Genomic DNA, 17,206 nt, shown 5'->3' on the forward strand with positions numbered 1-17,206 from the left:
AGTCTCGCCATTCTCCTCAAGTGCTCCACTGAAAGGTGGTAAGGGCTCCATTCCCAAACAGCCCCGCTTCTGGTTGCAGTGATGCTCTACACAGATAGGTAGAGGGACGAATGAGTGAGGAATGGCTTCCCGTTTTTTGTTCAAAGTTGAAGCCCTTCTGCAGCTTAGACGCAGTATCACCGTCATTAACTCTGCTCATCCTCCAGCACAAGAAAAATGTTGTGTATAGATAGGGGTGACAGGATTCTTCCTAGCATTGCTCCTTTAGCCCTTATGGGGGAGGGAGGGGAGAAGCAAGGGTGTCTTTTCTTTTCTATGGCCTTATTAAATCCTGTTTTCTATCACAACCTGCAAACGGGCACAGAAAATGCCATTTCTTGCTGAAGTAACACTGCTTACAAAGACTGTTCTGAGAAGGGGAGCGTGGGGGAGGAGGAGGCACTCAGAGACGCACCAGGATCTGAGAAAACAGCAAGATCTTCATTTTTCTGTCTGGGGAATTCAAGACTGCTAATCGCTCTCTTGCAAGGCATGGGTAGCAATTGTCACATTAGACTGGTGCTGAGGGATGTCTGTCTTGTGCTGGAGTCTGGAGGTAAAGCATGAGGGTGGCTGTGTGCAGAGCAGCAAAACTGACTGCCCAAGCGGTTGTCAGATGCTCCAAGTAATCCAGTCTGACGTTTGTGTGTTAAGTTTCTTGCAGTTACCTTAATCTGACTTTAGTTCTTAAGTCATTCATAGGTTGATAGCAAGCTTTCTCAGGCGTGCTCCCAGATACTGAACGAAACCGACTTGCTTCTAGTTTCCATGCTAGCCTTTTCCAAAAGGGGGGGTGGGAGGTAACACTCTGTTTTGCGTGATGCCGGTCCCCAGCACACCGCCCTGTCTGGCTCTATGTGATCAACACCCTTACGAAGAGCAGGCTGAAGGCAGAGCCGTTAAAAACAGCCTGGTGAACCGAGCAGCAGTTTAGAGAACTTTGAAAATCTCCCGACAGAGTGAATTTGGCAAACGACTTGGGAAGGCGTAGCATTGTGCCTTCCCTCGCGCGACAGCCACGTCCACGCAGGTGGTGGAATAAGGGATGGAAGCAGGGACGGACTGCCACGATGGGCAGCGGCTCCGGGGGGTCAGGCGTGGGCGAGGAGGTGGAAGAGGCTGCAGGGGGGACGGTGGGCCACGAGCAAGCCCCGCTCCGAGCAGCACCCGGGGCAGCACCGTGGGATGAGGGCGAGACCTGCGCCGCGTGTTGAAATCCTCTGAACCCGGAGCTGCCTCCCACCGAGCTGCGGTGCCGGGAGGTGTGGGTCGAGGGTCGCCCTGCGGTGCTGGGGGTCAGGCAGCGTGGAGCCCTAGGAAGGACCGCCCGGGGCGGGGGTGGGGGGTGGGGGTGGGGAGGGGTCATCCCGGTGGGAAGAGCTTCGCGGGCGGGTGCCGTTCCCCCTCCCTCAACGAACTACAACTCCCGGCGTGCATCGCTGCTGCCCGCCCTGGCTGGGCCGGAGCAGGTGGCGCGCTGCCCTGCGGGAGTTGTAGGCCAGGGGGACCTCGATGGGAAACGGGGCGGTGGCGGGGAGGGAGGGGGGGGGGGGGGTGTCCGGTTTCGGCCCGGTTACCGAACCGGCCCGCTGCCCGCGGAGAGGGGGGGGGGAGGGCTGGAGCCCGGGAGGGCCCGCGGCGGGGCGGGGGCGCCGCGGGGAGCGGACGCACGTGTCCATCACCCCGCCAGGCGGCGCGCGCTCCCCGCCCCGGATCCTGAGCGGGCGGGGGGGGGGGGGCGCGGGCACGCGCTCGACGAGGCAAGGGGGGGGGGAGGGAGAGGAGCCGGGGGAGCGCGCGCTCGTATGTAAATGAGCGGGCGTGAGGTCAGAGGCAGATGGAAAAGGGAACAGACAGAATGGCCGCCGCGGCTCCCGCTCCTCCTGCCGCCGCCGCCGCCTCCTCCCAGTGCCGGAGCCCCCGCTGCACGGCGGAGCGCAGGGGAGTCCGCCGAGAACTCGACTCCTGGCGGCACCGGCTCATGCACTGTGTGGGTAAGAGAGGGGGGGACGGGACGGCGGGGTATCCCGGCCGGGGGGGGGGGAGGGGCCGGTGGTGGGGTCCTTGAGGGGAACGGGGGTGGCGAGCCGGGGAGCGGGGGTCTCCGCGGGGGAGAGCGGGCGAGGCGCCCCGAGCCCGGCTCTCTCGGGTGGGCGGAGGGGGGGAGCGGGGATGGAGGAGCGGCTCCGGCGTCTTTCTTGGAGGGCGGAAGCGGAGACGGGGTCTGTGGGGGAGAGCGAAGGTCCTAAGCCGCCTCCAGGCAGCGGAGGGTGGGTGTTGGGGCTCTGGTTGGGGCCGCTCGGTCCCTCCCTTCGCCGCCGACCGAGACCCTTTCTCGGCTCGGGTCCTTTTGTCTCGGCATCTCGTCGTTGGCGCGGTGAGTGCCGGTGGCTGCCCCCCTCCTCTCCTCCTCCATCGCCAGTGCCTGGGGGGCGGGGGGGGGAGGGAGCCCGCCTGTGTGTGAGAGCGTGTGTGTGTGTGCGCCTTTAAGAGGGAGCCGCTCCTGCACTGACGGTTGGGATTTGAAGTTTTCCCTCCCCCCTGGAAGTTGTCATGGCGACGGCAGTTCTCCCCTCGCCCTCCGCCTCCTCCTCGCCCCCGCCGGGGGGCTGCCCCGGTGCCTCTCGTGCCGCGAGGGTCCCCCCCGGCTCACGTGACTTCCCCGCGTGTCTGGGCGGGGGAGCGCGGTCCCTGGCGGCCGCCTCGGCGGCGTTCCCGCGCGGGGAGAGCCCGGCCGAGGCGACGGGCGGCGGCGGGGGACGGAGCCCGGAGCCGCTCCCGCTCCGCCCCGGCGGATACCCGTGCCGCGGCGGCCTGCCGGCTTAACGGCTCTCGCCTCTGCCCTCGCTTCCCTGCCCCTTTCCTGCGGGCAGGCTGCCCGCCTTTAGCGCTGGCATGTGTTACGTGTGCCGCCGCCGCCGCGCTGCCACCTCAAGGCGGGGGACGCTTCGGTTGGGGTTTTTTTGTTGGGGGGGGGGGGGGGGGTGAACACTTCGATGGCAGGAACTGCTTATTTGTAACGTTTCAACAGACGTTTCCCTTCTTAGGGAAATAGGTAAAATCCTTGATCTTCAAGTAGTATGCTAGTGTCAGTACCGATCCTCCCTGATGGCTGAGCGGTGGAAACACATCTAAGATGTAAGCGGGAGGGTGAGCAGCGATTCATTCAGTGTTTCTGCCTGTGCTCGAGACGAGATCAAAGTAAGAAGTAAACACCTAACAAGTAGGTACACTTACAATTACAGGCGATTAGCTTTGTCCGGGTTTGGGGGGGGGGGGGGGGTTACCTCTTTTCAGTAACTTGGTAGCTGCTTCGTGCACATGTACTTCTTGTTCTTGCTGTGTTGCCCCAATAACACTTTCAAACACCCGTTATAACACCTGTGCATATATCATGATACCTGTGTATGCTTGTACTGTCTTTTTAATCGTTCGAGTTATGGTATGATTTAGGAAAACAATGCTTATGTGTTTCCATACACTAATACATTATATAATGCCTCTTGTGGAAAGAGTGCAGTTTAGTTAAAATGTATAGGGAGAGCTAGTTCATTGGCATAGATGCTGTGACAAACTGTTAAATCTGATGGACCGATATATCTCAGAACATAGAAGCGGCCGTTCCTCTGGTTACCTGTTATTTAATGGCATTTCAGTTTTAAGTGTAAACTAAAATCCTAAAAGTCTGCTTGACAATTGATGACTGAAGGGAGTTTCAGGTGATAAGGGTATGCCGCCAGATGTCTTCAGGGAACACAGTTGCACAGCATGACCAACGCTGCCAAGGACTGCAAAGAAATGTAATGAATGCTCCGTAAGACAAAATTCCACCATATGTTGGGTCCTCTGCTGGGCAGATCTGTTGTGTTTAGGGAACTTCTTCGAAGTTGGTTTTTGGGTTACTCTGTTACTGAGAACTGCAAAGTGTAAAACCAGTAACATAATTACTGACATTTTACACTGATTGCACTGTGGTGTTGCTTCACACTTAGTTTTCTTCTTCTTGGAACAAGTGTTATTTACAATATGATTTCTTTGTATGTTCATGATGCAAAACTCAGTTAATAGAAAGGAGCCCTGAAATTATTAGCAACTGCTAAGGAGGAAGGATATTGGTTGTGGTTTAATAGTTAGTCAAGAGCTATCTCGGTTAAGAACTGTTACTTGGCATGCCTGTTGAGCAGCCCTTATCTGAGTGAAAGTGTAAACAAAGTGGCAAGAAAGTGAGTGGTCAGGATAGTGGAGGTAGAGTACACTTAACAGGTTTGGGGTGGCTTGGTTTTTTTTCTTTACTCCTTTGAAATTCTGTAGCGTTAATTCTGTAGCGTTACCTTCTGTAAAATAACCTCTTACATTACCTCAAATTAACTTCCAAGGTAAAAATGGTTCATTGTTCTCACTTGGCAAAGTATTCCTAAGGTTTTGAAGAGTCTAACAAAGTTAGTATTAACTGGAAGGTCTGAACAATTGTCAAGTTGATGGCTGAAACAGCAACATGGTGGGGGTAGGAGTGGTGAATATGGTAGATTTGGCATAACTTAATTTTTTCTTTCTCTGCCCTTCTCAAGAATCATACATTTGTAGCAAAGTGAGAAAAACAATGTGGTAAAGTAGTAGCCCCCCCCCCAGTTCTTGAACTAGCTTCCTGTCAATCCTAAAACAAACAAAAAAACCATTTCGGATCATTCTACCTTTAGCATTTCTTTAATTAAAAAAATGTTGAAAGGTGATATGGTTCTGTGGACTATCATTTGTCAAGCGTTATGTTCAGAGAGCGAAACAAGAAAGTACAGGCTCCTTGAACGTGTCATATTGTTTCTGCTAAACCCTTTAGATGAACAACTTTACTTTGATGTCATGTATTATTTACTCTATTGATACTAAATTTGATATTTGCATTTCTGTAGTGTAGTCACTTGAGCACTTTGTAATCCTTTATCTGTAAAGGATTCCTCATCCACTTCCTTTATGGAAATGGTAAACTGAGCCAGAGATAATACTTCCAAGACTGTGATTGCTCAGCTTGAGGCTCATAGTCAACAGATTGTTCATATCCGCAACAGTGAGACAGAAATAATGCTCAGCTGCCTGCAGTATACTGTTTGCTTGAGGGTCAGTGATGGTTAGGGGCCTCTGCACGAAGGGCTTGATTGCTGAATTGTGTGTCAAAACCTGGTTGCAGACTTGAATGCTTGCATGGTCTTCAGAATTAAAAGCTTGGGTTTTGCTAGCCTATTATATTAATTCGTGACCTGCAGAATATGATTTAAAGTCTCAGGTCAAAACATTCAAGCATTTAAAGAATTTGAGAAGAAAAACAGTGATAAAATTTCACTGATATTACTGAGAATTCTCTTGCTTGGTATCTAAACATTTGGAGGTACAAAAGACTTAACATTGTAAATGAATGGAATATATTCACAGAAATTCTAAATAGGTGTTCAGTATAAAATGGCTGTTCAGATGGTAGTCTTGTGTGTGTTATGTTGAGCACTAACATTCCTAAGATGCCTAGACTTGTGCTGATGGATGTACCTAACTCTTGCATGACAATCAGTTCAAAACTAGATCCTCTTAGAAGGCACCTGAAGATCTTGATTCTGTCAGTGTTGTTGCAGCATGCATGATATGTGCTAACAAGTACTGTTTATAGCAGCGCTCACTGGTATGTTTTGTCCTAGGTACAGTCTTTGTGACATAACTAACGAAATACCCTAATTCACTTTCTGTGTTTATGGAAAAGCGCCAGAAAGCTCAGAGTTGAAGTACCTAATTTAGCCAGCAGTGAGTTCCATGGTGGTTTAAATTGCAAGATATTTTATAGAGGTGAATATTGGAATGGTTGAAAATTGCTCTTTGGTGCTCTTTGATTAAAACTTTGTAATGTGAATTGGTTAAATGCATTCCATTGGATTGAGAGGCTTTGGTAGTATGGAGCTATAAAAGTCTAGCTTCATACTGTGGTCAGCCTTAAGAAAAAGGGTTTGTGCAGTTTTTCTAAGCGGCCACTGATCCCACTGACTGATTTCATTTGAACTTTACAGGTAGAGTGATCGCAAGTACATTGAGTCCCCATGACTTTCATGAATAGGCACAGAGGAGAGACCTAGTAATTGCTGGGGTGCAAGAAAAAGCTTCAGCATGAGGCGGTGCTTTTTACTACGTTATCACGGTATTCTGTGGGTAAAGTTTGGAGCAGTAACTTAAGGCTCTTTAATGGAAAGTGCCAGGTTACTCCAGTAATGGATGTTGTAATCTTCTTGGTAGGGCCTCGCATTGTATTGTGAAAATATAAAAGCCTCATTTTCACAATGAAAGTTTAAAATAGTATCTCAACTACTTTAAAAAAATAAATACATTGCTATTTGGGGGGAGGGGAAGGGTAGAAGTTTTACTGTTCCTCTGCTGCAGCTCAAGGGCACACACTTGACAGGAAATAGCCTCGGTATTACTTTCTTATGAAAACTGAAATTTGATCAAAGTGAAAATCCATTTCTGTATGCTTCTGAAATCTAGCAGACAAATATTTCTTTGCTCTTGTATTTTTTTCCAGACTTTTTTCCCTCTAAGCTAGGGTGTGTTGGTGCATCTAATTCTGTTTTGATGGCTCTAGACTTTAAATTTTTTTTTTTAAATATTTTAACTTCTGCTCCTGTTTACTATTTTTGAACAAGCTGTCTCTCAAGTGCACTTTCCAGGAAGAGGAATTCCTCCCCAAGCAAAAGATTTATAGCTACTCTATTTGACATTATCCCCACACTTGCAACACTCCTGCATTAAGTAGTTTATGTCTTTATTCCCACAATATGCAGAAGTGTTCTCACTTTTGCTGTGGCTATAAGTATTTTGCAGTAGGTTAGTGTCACTTTTTTTTTTTTGTAATACTGCTGCGGTTGTAGGTGATTTTTCCATGGTTGCTACAGTAGTACTAGCAGAACTAGTTATTTTACTATACATCTGTAATGTTCTTGTCTACTAGTGATTGTTTTGATGGCTTGATGCTCTATTACCTGCTAAGCCACTAACAGACTGTATGCAAGAATGACTTCAAAATGATACCTGCTTTGAACTGTTTTGCTTCCTTGGCACTCCAGCTTCTTTAAACGGCGAACGAGCTTGCTATGGCCGTAGTGCCATCATCCAATATGATGGGCAGTAATACTGCTGTAAGGGGTTCCTGTGGATCTGTCATGCTTCGAGCTGTGATGTGAAACTCTTGGAGTGATTCCAGTGTAAAACAGATCAAGGAAGTAATCTCGGTGTTACTGCAAATGTTGGAAGAAGAACGGGGATTAAATCTAGATCAGAATCACAGCACAGGTTCACAAGCAGTGTTTGGTGCAGTGGGGGAAGATGGTATCATGTAAGGGAATAGCTCAAACTAGTATTGGAGGCAGGTGTGCAAGTCAGCATTAGTGTTGAACACTTATTATGAAACCACAGTCTAACAATACAGTAAAGTGCCACCTTGCATCATCAAGTCTCTCAGAACTATGACCAGAAAGGAGAAATCACAATCCTGACTGCATGCTCCTGCTGCTTGTATTCCTGCATCAGCGCTCATGGGACCCCTGTCTGATCTGTTTTAACTCGGTAGATGGTCAACTGTCTGTTGAGAGGAGTTAGGGGCTTGTAAAAAAAAAAAAAAAAAAAAAAGTCTGATGGATGCTGGTGCTAGCACAAGGACAGGGGTGGGACTGTGTGACAGAAGCAGGATGGGTAATAGCAGAAATAAGCCATTGGATTGGTTTAGTTGCCTGTGGCACTGTCAGCTGCCTGGAATGGAACATAGTGCTAAAAGTACCATCCTGATTTCCCCTGAACTAAGCAGGTTAACAAAAGAGGAAAACATGGTCAGTGTGTGTATATATGTCATTGGAAGTTGCTGTGGTATATGTATCACATTAAATGTCTTTAGATTGAAACAAGAGAAAACACATGGGGTTTGTTTTGCTTGTGTTGGACTATCATTGTTTCAAATATGTAGTGTTAAATCAGCTTCTTTTCCATGTCCTCTCACAATCTGTTTCAACTAATCAGCTTTTCTCTCAGAAGTAATTGCCTACTGCTGTCATTATGTGTTTTTGAAGGGATTTCTTATGTTTGACTCGTGAGACGTTTTTACTTGGGAAAACTGCAAGAAAAGTTAGAGTAATGACACTCAGAGGCTTAGTTTAAAAGGGGGGGGCAGTTCTGTGTATCTAGCACTAGATGCAGTACTACTAGTTCACTGATCTCTTGTGAACCTGCAATTTTAAGGATGTATGGAGCATAAAATTATGAAAGACAAAACTGTACCTGCTACACAGACTAATCCATGGACTGTGTGGGATGCAAGCAATGCTTTGTTTGAATTCTTTGCACTTAGAACAGAAATGTGTTGCAGAGCATGCAAGTAGATATACGTATCTTCAGTAGTGTTGATAAAACCGGTGACTATGGTTTTGGTGTTCCTTATGTTTAGATACTGGTATGTGGAAGCAGTTCAATTTTTAAGTGTTCCAGGAACTGCTGTAATCTTTGTCAATGTTTTTAGGCATGGCTTGAATTTTCTTTTTGTATGTTCTTATATGGTAGCTGTTTACTTTTTATGTGGCTGATAGTGAGCTGAGAAATTTAAACTCTGATAGCCTTTCTACATTGTAGGCACTAAAAGCTTCCTAAGCTGGAACTTGTGTAAACTGAAAATGTGGAGTACAGATATTGTCACTGCAACTCAGTCTCAGTTCTTCCCTTGAATTGGTATTCAGCAACTAACTGTGTACTAATGTTTGAGGTTGGTAACTAGGGGTTTGGGGTTGGTTTTTTGGAGGGGGGGGTGTTTTTTGATGCATAACATGATTTTATTGTCTGTCTTTCTGGACTCACTGTACCTACCTTCATGATTTATGTCAACTGGTATGAGCATTCATTTATTAAACAGCTCAACAAACTAGACTGTAAAACTAATCTAGCTTAACACTAACCTAGAAAACGGGATGAGAAACATGGCAGGAGGAAGAACAGGAAAGAAAAGGTCAGATCTAGTTTAACTTAGATTGGTTTCCTAATCAGGTTTACTACGTACCTGCATTTTCTCCTGAGTCAAGTATAAGTAGCTTTACTGGAGAGAACAAGGTTTCTGATTTTTAGTAACTGCCTATTTTAACAGCAGGGTTTTTTTGGGGGGGGGGGGTTGAAGTGAGCTGGAAATTAAGTTGGCTGAACAGCATCCTAATCAACAAGATTGTTGACAAGAGCAAGAATACAGTACCACTGACAATAACATCTTTCTGCTTGTTCTCCCTTTGTAGTGTGTATTGGGTTTGCGTGGCAAGGTTTTGGTAGTGGGCAGGGTTACAGGGGTGGCTTCTGTAAGAAGCTGCCGGAAGCTTCCCCTGTGTCTGACAGAGCCAATACCAGCCAGCTCTAAGATGGACCCACTGCTGGCCAAGGCCGAGCCCATCAGCAACAGTGGTAGCGCCTCTGATAACATATTTAAGAAGGGAAAAAAAGTTGGTGGCGGGCACAGAAACGGCAGCTGAAGAGAGGAGTGAGAACATGTAAGAAACAACCCTGCAGACCTCCAGGTCAGTGAAGAAGGAAGGGGAGGAGGTGTTCCAGGTGCCGGAGCAGAGATTCCCCTGCAGCCCGTGGGGAAGACCATGGTGAGGCAGGCTGTCTCCCTGCAGCCCATGGAGGTCCACGGTGGAGCAGATATCCACCTGCAGCCTATGGAGGACCCCACGCCAGAGCAGGTGGGTGCCCAAAGGAGGCTGTGACCCCATGGGAAGCCTGCACTGGAGCAGGCTCCTGGCAGGACCCGTGGCCCCGTGGAGAGAGGAGCCTGTGCTGGAGCAGGTTTTCTGGCAGGACTTGTGACCCTGTGGGGGACCCATGCTGGAGCAGTCTGTGCCTGAAGGACTGCAGCCGGTGGGAAGGACCCATGCTGGAGCAGTTTGTGGAGGACTGTCTCCTATGGGTGGGACCCCATGCTGGAGCAGGGGAAGAGGGAGGAGTCCTGCCCCTGAGGAGGAAGGAGTGGCAGAGATGTGTGATGAACTGACTGCAACCCCCATTCTCTGTCCCCCTGTGCTGCTGGCAGGGAGGAGGTAGAGAAAATCTGGAGTAAAGTTAAGCCAGGGAAGAAGGGGGGGGAAGGTGTTTTAAGATTTGGTTTTATTTCTCGTTATCCTACGCTGATTTGATTGGCAATAAATGAAATTAATTTTCCCCAAGTCGAGTCTGTTGTTTTGCCTGTGACGGTAATTGCTGGGTGATCTTTCCCTGTCCTTATCTTGACCTGTGAGCCTTTTGTTGTTATATTTTCTCTCCCCTGTCCAGCCAAGGCGGGGGAGTGTTAGAGCTGCTATGGTGGGCACCTGGTGTCCAGCCAGGGTCAACCTACCACAAGTGGAACTTGTCTGATGTAACAGTGAACTGCCCTTCTGTTTTAAGCTAGTCGTGGGGGGCCTACTGTGATTTTTGTTGTTGTTGCTCTGGATTGTTTTTCTGTTAGTTGAGTCTCCTGAACTGTCTTGCTATGGTAATAAGTACTAGTAGTTGTATAAGGGAAATAAATTGATCAGCATGACATGCTTCTATTATTATCAGATCAGTATATGCTTTTGAGGAGCTGTATTCCAGCTACTGGCAAGTAGCCAGGGCTTGTACTGCCTACAGGTGAAATGGGAAAAATTAGTACCTCTTCCCCTTATCCGCCCTTGTCTTTTTTATTTTTCAGCTGTATTATATGGGTGTTTTGAATAGTTACAATGGATCCCTTCTTCTTAAATATGACTCAAGTATCAGGGCTTCGAACAAGGTTGTTATTCTAACCTTTAGAGTTTAGTGTGTTTATGTAAAGTGTAGAGGTCAGCCAGAGATTTGTAGACTTCACGAACTTAAAATTCTTCATCCCAGTTAGGACCACTGTCTTTTATGTCATTCTTGAACCTTGTTCTCTTCCATGTGCTTGGAGGGAACTTTGATAAGATAGGTTGGAACACTGATAGAGGTTGGAACAGAACTGAATTTGTGTGATTCACATGTCCAGTATCAAACTTCTGAAAAATAGGATGGCATTATAAATTTAGCTACCATACATACATAAGAAAAAAAAAAAAACAAAACAAAACAACAAACAAACCAACCTTGTTTAAGGGTGTAAAGTTTTTGTGTTTTTTTTTTTTTTCCCCACTGCTAATCTACCACTTTATCCTTCCATCCACTAAAGGCATAGAGAAGCCAGGAAGAAGGGAGGAGAGAGTAGGGAAGGGAAGATGGATGGTAGTGGCTCTGCCTGTAGGGGTGTAGAAGATCTGTTACAAAGAGTAGAGGGCTCTGTCTGAATCTGCAGAATTGCATTGAGCAGTAGGGGTTGAATTCCTTTTTATGGGGTGTGGTCAGCAGCATGTGACTCTGCAGATCAAAGACCCGTGTGTCAGGTTGTCATCTTTCTTTTTATTTTCACTTCTGGCACAGACCAAGTTCCTGTGTAGTATCTTGAGAAGCTGGATTAACCCCTTCTTAGATAAATACTTTATTCTTTGCAAAATTCTTGTGGAGTCTCAGCTGCTGCTTTTAATTGTGTTTGGTTCTCAACATCCATCCAGGCTTGCATCTCCATAGCAGCATGTGTTGTAGGAGTGAGAGTTGGGTAAATGTCACTAGATGTGAATTTTTGTTTTTTTTGAAGTCTGTTGGTAAACGAGAGCTCACTGAATTTGTGACCTCTTTAACTATGTTCCTCAGCTTTCAGTTTCTGTATAACTTGGTAGGGTCCTGCTTTCCAGTTATGAGGCATCCTAGCTTTTGTGGCACCTAGGGATTGATTACTCATGTTTAAAGAGCTGTTCAGTGGAAAAATTTGTTGGTTTGCAATGTGTTTTATTCTAAAATGCTACTGACTACTTCTAAAAATCCTTAATTTTCAGATTATAAATACTTATCTTCCTCATTCCACAGTTCCTAGCTTCTTCAAATCACCTTAATTAAAAGCTAGTTAAAATCTTACATATGAATAATATCTCTCACCATCATAATTCCATTGCTTTATAAACTAGATTTAGTGCATTCCTAGTCTGCTGAGCCACTAATAGGTCAGAGGGCAGTGTAATTAATCTAGGGTTGAATATGCTGCTGCTTTTCATAACTACTGTCAAAAATCTTTGTGCATCTTATTTAAAAGTTTTATTTTCCATTCTAAAAGCACGACACCATTTCATAATGCCAGGTTAAAATACTACTGGTGTGAAACTGCTGGATATCTTTTGATTAACAGGGAACTAATATTGCTGCTGTATATAATGTAGATTGTAGAAGACTGCCCTAAAGGACTCCAGCTTGTGATTGCAGCTGTCAGTTTGGCTCACAGAACAGAGAGCGTGCCACAGCAAGGCCCAGTTAAATGTGAAGATTTGACTTTACCTAAGTGTAGCTATTAAGCCTCCTAATCTGAATATGGAGGAGGATTATCAAATGGCTACTGCTTTGTGACCTGTAGTTCAGATGTAGGTCATTCTGGTGTTGGCCATCTGATGAGGGGGAAGAAAAATAGGATCCACTGCTGCCTTAGACTGCTCTATATAAGGGCTGTAGTGCTAACTGTGCCAAACTTGGTCTCAAAAGTTTGCTGTGCTACCAGCTGAATAATGCGGTGACTGTGGACTTACCTGTGATTCTGGTTCATGCTCCTTCAATTTTCTTATTCTTCCTGGACCACCCTATCTCTCCGCCCTTCAACTTTCATAAGCAGTCATTTCCTATCTTTGACTTCTCCTTAAAAATACCCATTTGTCTTTGCTTCCAAACCTTTCCTTTTATTTATTGTCAGTGACATGAAAACAATTTTTACAACTTCATCTGTCTCCACAGATAGTTTTCTCTCAGCTTTTGGTTTTTATATGTTTTTATATGGAGTGTCTTTACAATTGACTTGCATTACACCACAAACATGCTCACCAAGGCAAATTTAAACTTTCCATCTTTTGGTCCAGGAGACTTATGTGATGTCTTCCTCCAAGTGTCTAATCCCATCTGTTTGTTTCTATATGTACTACTGCTAGATATGCCATCTCATGGTGCTTGGGGGAAAAAGGGTGTATGCATCTTCCTACCACCTTATTCAGGAAATGTCAGTCTCTGGCAATCTTGCCAGGTCAAGAAGTCTGCTGCCTTGTCATTAGTCTTTCACATACTAATCGGTAGCCATTTGGAAGGACTTAATTGTTCTTTTTTGGAAATGGATCCCAAACTCATTCTGGCTAGAAGTTAGGACACTTCTAGCCTTAATTTATCCCCAGGTTTTTATGTATTGTGGCAACACTGTCATTTAGGGTTTTTCCCTTCTATTTTTCCTCTTTCGCCTTCCATGTTTATTCCTATTCAGATATTATTGCTTATTTAACATGGTAAAAACTGGGTGTTAATAGATAATGAGCAGTAATGACTCAAAAGTTGCTGTAGTGGATTTGAATTTTAAACAAGTAGTTCACAGACAAGTGAAAAAAATGTAGCTACAAATGTACAAGCTTGTGCAAGCTGTTAATAGTGGATATTGTCCAAAGTTTACTGTCTGCACTGTGGTACAATCCCAGTTGCAGTGTAGAGGCTATAATAAGTTCTCTGTTCTTGTGATCTGTTTGAGTATTTTCCTTTCCTCCTGTTCCAGTTTGAATGGGTTCTACAGAGTCATGCTAAACAGTATTTCAAACAAAGTATGGTCTGGACCATGTTGAGTGGGGGTCATAATAATCTGTCTCTGCATCATCAGATAAGAACAGCTCTGCTAAATCAGAGCAAGTCTGCGTAGTCTAGGATTTATTGTCTGCAGCCACTGGTGGACTGCTAGGAAAAAAAATAATACATAATGATATATCTGAAATATCTTCCAGCCTTCAGTGACACTTGTCTTGATCCTTGGGAGAAAAACAGTTTTCTTTGGTTTTATAACTGATTTACTAGATTTTCCTACCATAAGTTATTGTTGTGTGGGTGTGTGATTTCGAAGCAACATAAAGCCTCAGTGGATCTCTGGTGTCCCCTGGTTATGTTTTTTTAATGCGACTGTTCTGTTTGTCCTAAAACAAGAAGTGGAAGCACCATATGAAACCATTACTTAAAAAAGGCAAGGGATGGCAAAGGTGTTTCCTATTCATGTGGTTTTGGGGTTTTTCCAATTATATTTTTTTCTGAAGACCTGACCTATCTTCCCTTGGTCATCCCCCAAGCTGAAGAATTCTTACATGTTCTTGTAGAGAAGCTGTTTATTAAATTTGATCATTCTTCCTTCCTTCCTTTCTTGTGTTTTCTTAGTTCTACTTTCTTCTTGAGATGGGGAAACTAGAACTACATGTATTCAAGATACACACTGATGTGTGATACAAGTGTATTTGTGTGGTGATAAACCAGGGAACAATGCAGAAGATCTTCCTTTAAGAAGTCAAAGCATTTCACATGCCTTTACAGAGTTCATCCTTTCACAGAACTGTGTATTCAAACCCCAAGATAAAATTTGCGTGATAAGTCAGTTCAGAGCCCATTACTGTCTAGGTAATATGAATATTTGCTTTTGCCACTGTTTAGCTTAATACGTACTTGCTTTTAGTAATCATCTTGAATTCTACCACCTCAGTACCTCAATATTTTGAAGTTCCTCTGACATTCTCTTGATTTTCTTTGCTGCTAATACTAGACTGTACTGGGCAGTGAATTGTCACTTCATTGGATCATCTCTTTGGGTGGAAGAGCAAAGGCAGCCCTGGGATACTCTTGTTTATGACCTTCTGCTGTGAAAACTAACCATTTACTTCTGTCTTTTAACCAGTTACTTATTGATGCAAGGACTTCACCTCTGTTGCTTGGGAAATTTTTAAAGCTTTTGGAGATGGATGTCAATAGATGTCTTTCTGAAATCTTGATTTACTCTTAGTGTCCCATGTCTGCATGCCTACTGACATCTTCAAATAACTCAGTTGTGTTTGAGGTAGACTTCCCTTCACAGAAATTGTATTGGGTCTTCAGTAATACATTATAATTCTTTATGCATCTGGTAGTTCTGTTCTTTGGATTTTATTTGCCCAGTTATGAACATTTGACTTGCTGGTTTATGAAATGGCCTCAAGTTGCCCCATGGGAGGTTTAGATTGGATATTAGGAAAAATTTCTTCACTAAAAGGTTTATGAAGCACTGGAACAGGCTGCCCAGGGAAGTGGTTGAGTCCACCATCCCTGGAGGTGTTTAAAAGACATGTAGTTGTGGTGCTTAGGGACACGAATTAGTGGTGGACTTGGCAGTATTAGCTTTACAGTTGGACTTGATGTTCTCTAAGGGTCTTTTGCAACCTAAATGATTCTATGTATACCTTTGCTGGCATATATTCTAAGCAGGTGTCTGGTAGGAGTGTACAGGCCAGTACAAGATAGGCATACACAGTTGTTGATTGCTTTTTGTTGCTTGGTGTAGGTTTTGCCCCTTTCCTGTCCTCTGATGTTGAGGTAATGAGCTTGCTGATTTCTTCGTAAGTACTAGTTCAGGTGTATCATCCTCAAGTTCCTCTCAATTTTTCTTCTTGTTGTTACTTTTTTTTTCTTTTGTCCTGTCAACAAGAGGCTGTTATTACAAGAAGCATGTTTTTACTTCTTATACAAACTGCTCATAGTATGACTGGGTCAGGTAGGCCCTCTGAGGAGCAGGAGAGACTGTTCCTTCCTTACCATCAACTGAACTTGCTTGGCAGAGGGAAGGTCCTAGGGACTATAGGATGTAGCGGACCATCACGGCCACAAGATGGGAACTCGCAGCTTAAGCTGGAAGGTGAGTTAAATGGGAAGGAGAAAAAAGGGATGGAGAGAAAGAAGGGTTAGCTGCTCAGCCTGAAGAGTTGAAAATGAAGACTTCTGCAGATAAAGCTGTACAGAACTCACAGGTAATATTTAGCTGACTAAGAACAAGCTTGGAGGTGATATAGTACGATGGGTCTTGGGGAAATATGGTTTATAAATTCACTTTTACCATCTTGCCTATTTACTTCGGAATTCTGCCACCTGTTAAGTTGTGTGTTCCACTCTGTCGTGGTACCTGGCTTTTGAGGTCAGAGATTTTCTGGTGACGTTTAGAGAGTTTTGCCATAAGGAAGAGGTTCAGGAGGCTTTGTTTCAAAGCTCTTCTGATTGAGGACTTGCCACACCTTTTTCTGCTGATGCCTAAATCTGAGGAATTGTTCAATTAATGGCTTATAGTTGTCCTGTGATCTATCAGGAAACAAGATCCTTTGGTCAAAGTAGTTTCAACCGTGCAACTCCTAGTGGGTTCTTTACTTGTTTCCAGGTGTATGTTCCTGCCCTTCATATAATTGGATATGAAATGAAATGTCCTGTGTTTATTTTTGAGGCCTACATCATGTTCTGTGCTGATGCAATCAGTCAGAACTTCAGGTATACTTGTATGCTTCTTTTGATTGTTGGTAAACTGTATTTAGCAAGGTAAAACTTAATCCTAAGGAAACAGTCTAATAACCCTTGTCCAGGCTGGACCATCTCCTTCAGCATTACTTGTTGTTGTCTTCCTCATTTTTTTTTGTCAGTTCCCTGCCTGTTTTACATGCATTGTGCAAATTCCCCTCGAGCTTGACAAAGTTTTGTCTTTAGATCCCAATTCATGTATCTGTCCTAACTCTGATGTATATGCCATAGGCACTTGATAGCAGTCCCCTATAGCAGTGTGCAAAAACATGCACTCCTGTTCCATGTCATCAGGTCCTCTCAGCTGTCTAATGTGGAGCTGAGAAATGTGAGGTGGCTCTTGATTTTGGCCTTTCCCTTTTTCTTAGGTGTCTTCCTGCAGTTTATTTTAATCCCTTACTGCTTTTTAAACAAGCAACATTACCCCACCCACCCCAAACTGATACTGGCCTTCTCTGTTGGAATGCCAAATGTTTTACCTTCTCAGAGAGAATTTCTTCAGCAAGACCACCAGACTGATTAGGATGTATTGGAAAGCAGTTTTATTTCCCGTCTGCACCCTCATCTAAGTCTACTGACTCCTGAACAAATGTGGTCTGCCCCAAGGAAATGGGTTTTAGTAAGAAATGCTCTGTTTATAACTTGTGGCATCAGGAGTTCTTATCTTGAAACATTGGAAGTGTCCAGAGTGCTCTGAGCATAGTGCTGATGTGAAAAACTGCAC

At 44.9% G+C, this 17,206-nt stretch overlaps 1 protein-coding gene across 5 annotated transcripts in view; it reads left to right on the forward strand.

Annotated features, from left to right (window-relative positions):
* Positions 1 to 1,825: 1,825 nt before the first annotated feature.
* LCORL (ligand dependent nuclear receptor corepressor like) overlaps positions 1,826 to 17,206 on the forward strand; it is an 89,187-nt gene continuing 73,806 nt past the window's right edge. For all 5 annotated transcript variants that reach the window (XM_052780390.1, XM_052780388.1, XM_052780387.1 and 2 more), the window contains exon 1: positions 1,826 to 2,033. In XM_052780390.1, coding sequence (XP_052636350.1) covers positions 1,877 to 2,033 — 157 coding nt within the window. In that variant the 5' untranslated portion in view covers positions 1,826 to 1,876. The remainder of the gene's footprint in view (positions 2,034 to 17,206) is intronic.

This window comes from Harpia harpyja, chromosome 2 (assembly GCF_026419915.1).
Source record: "Harpia harpyja isolate bHarHar1 chromosome 2, bHarHar1 primary haplotype, whole genome shotgun sequence".
Classification (NCBI taxonomy): domain Eukaryota; kingdom Metazoa; phylum Chordata; class Aves; order Accipitriformes; family Accipitridae; genus Harpia; species Harpia harpyja.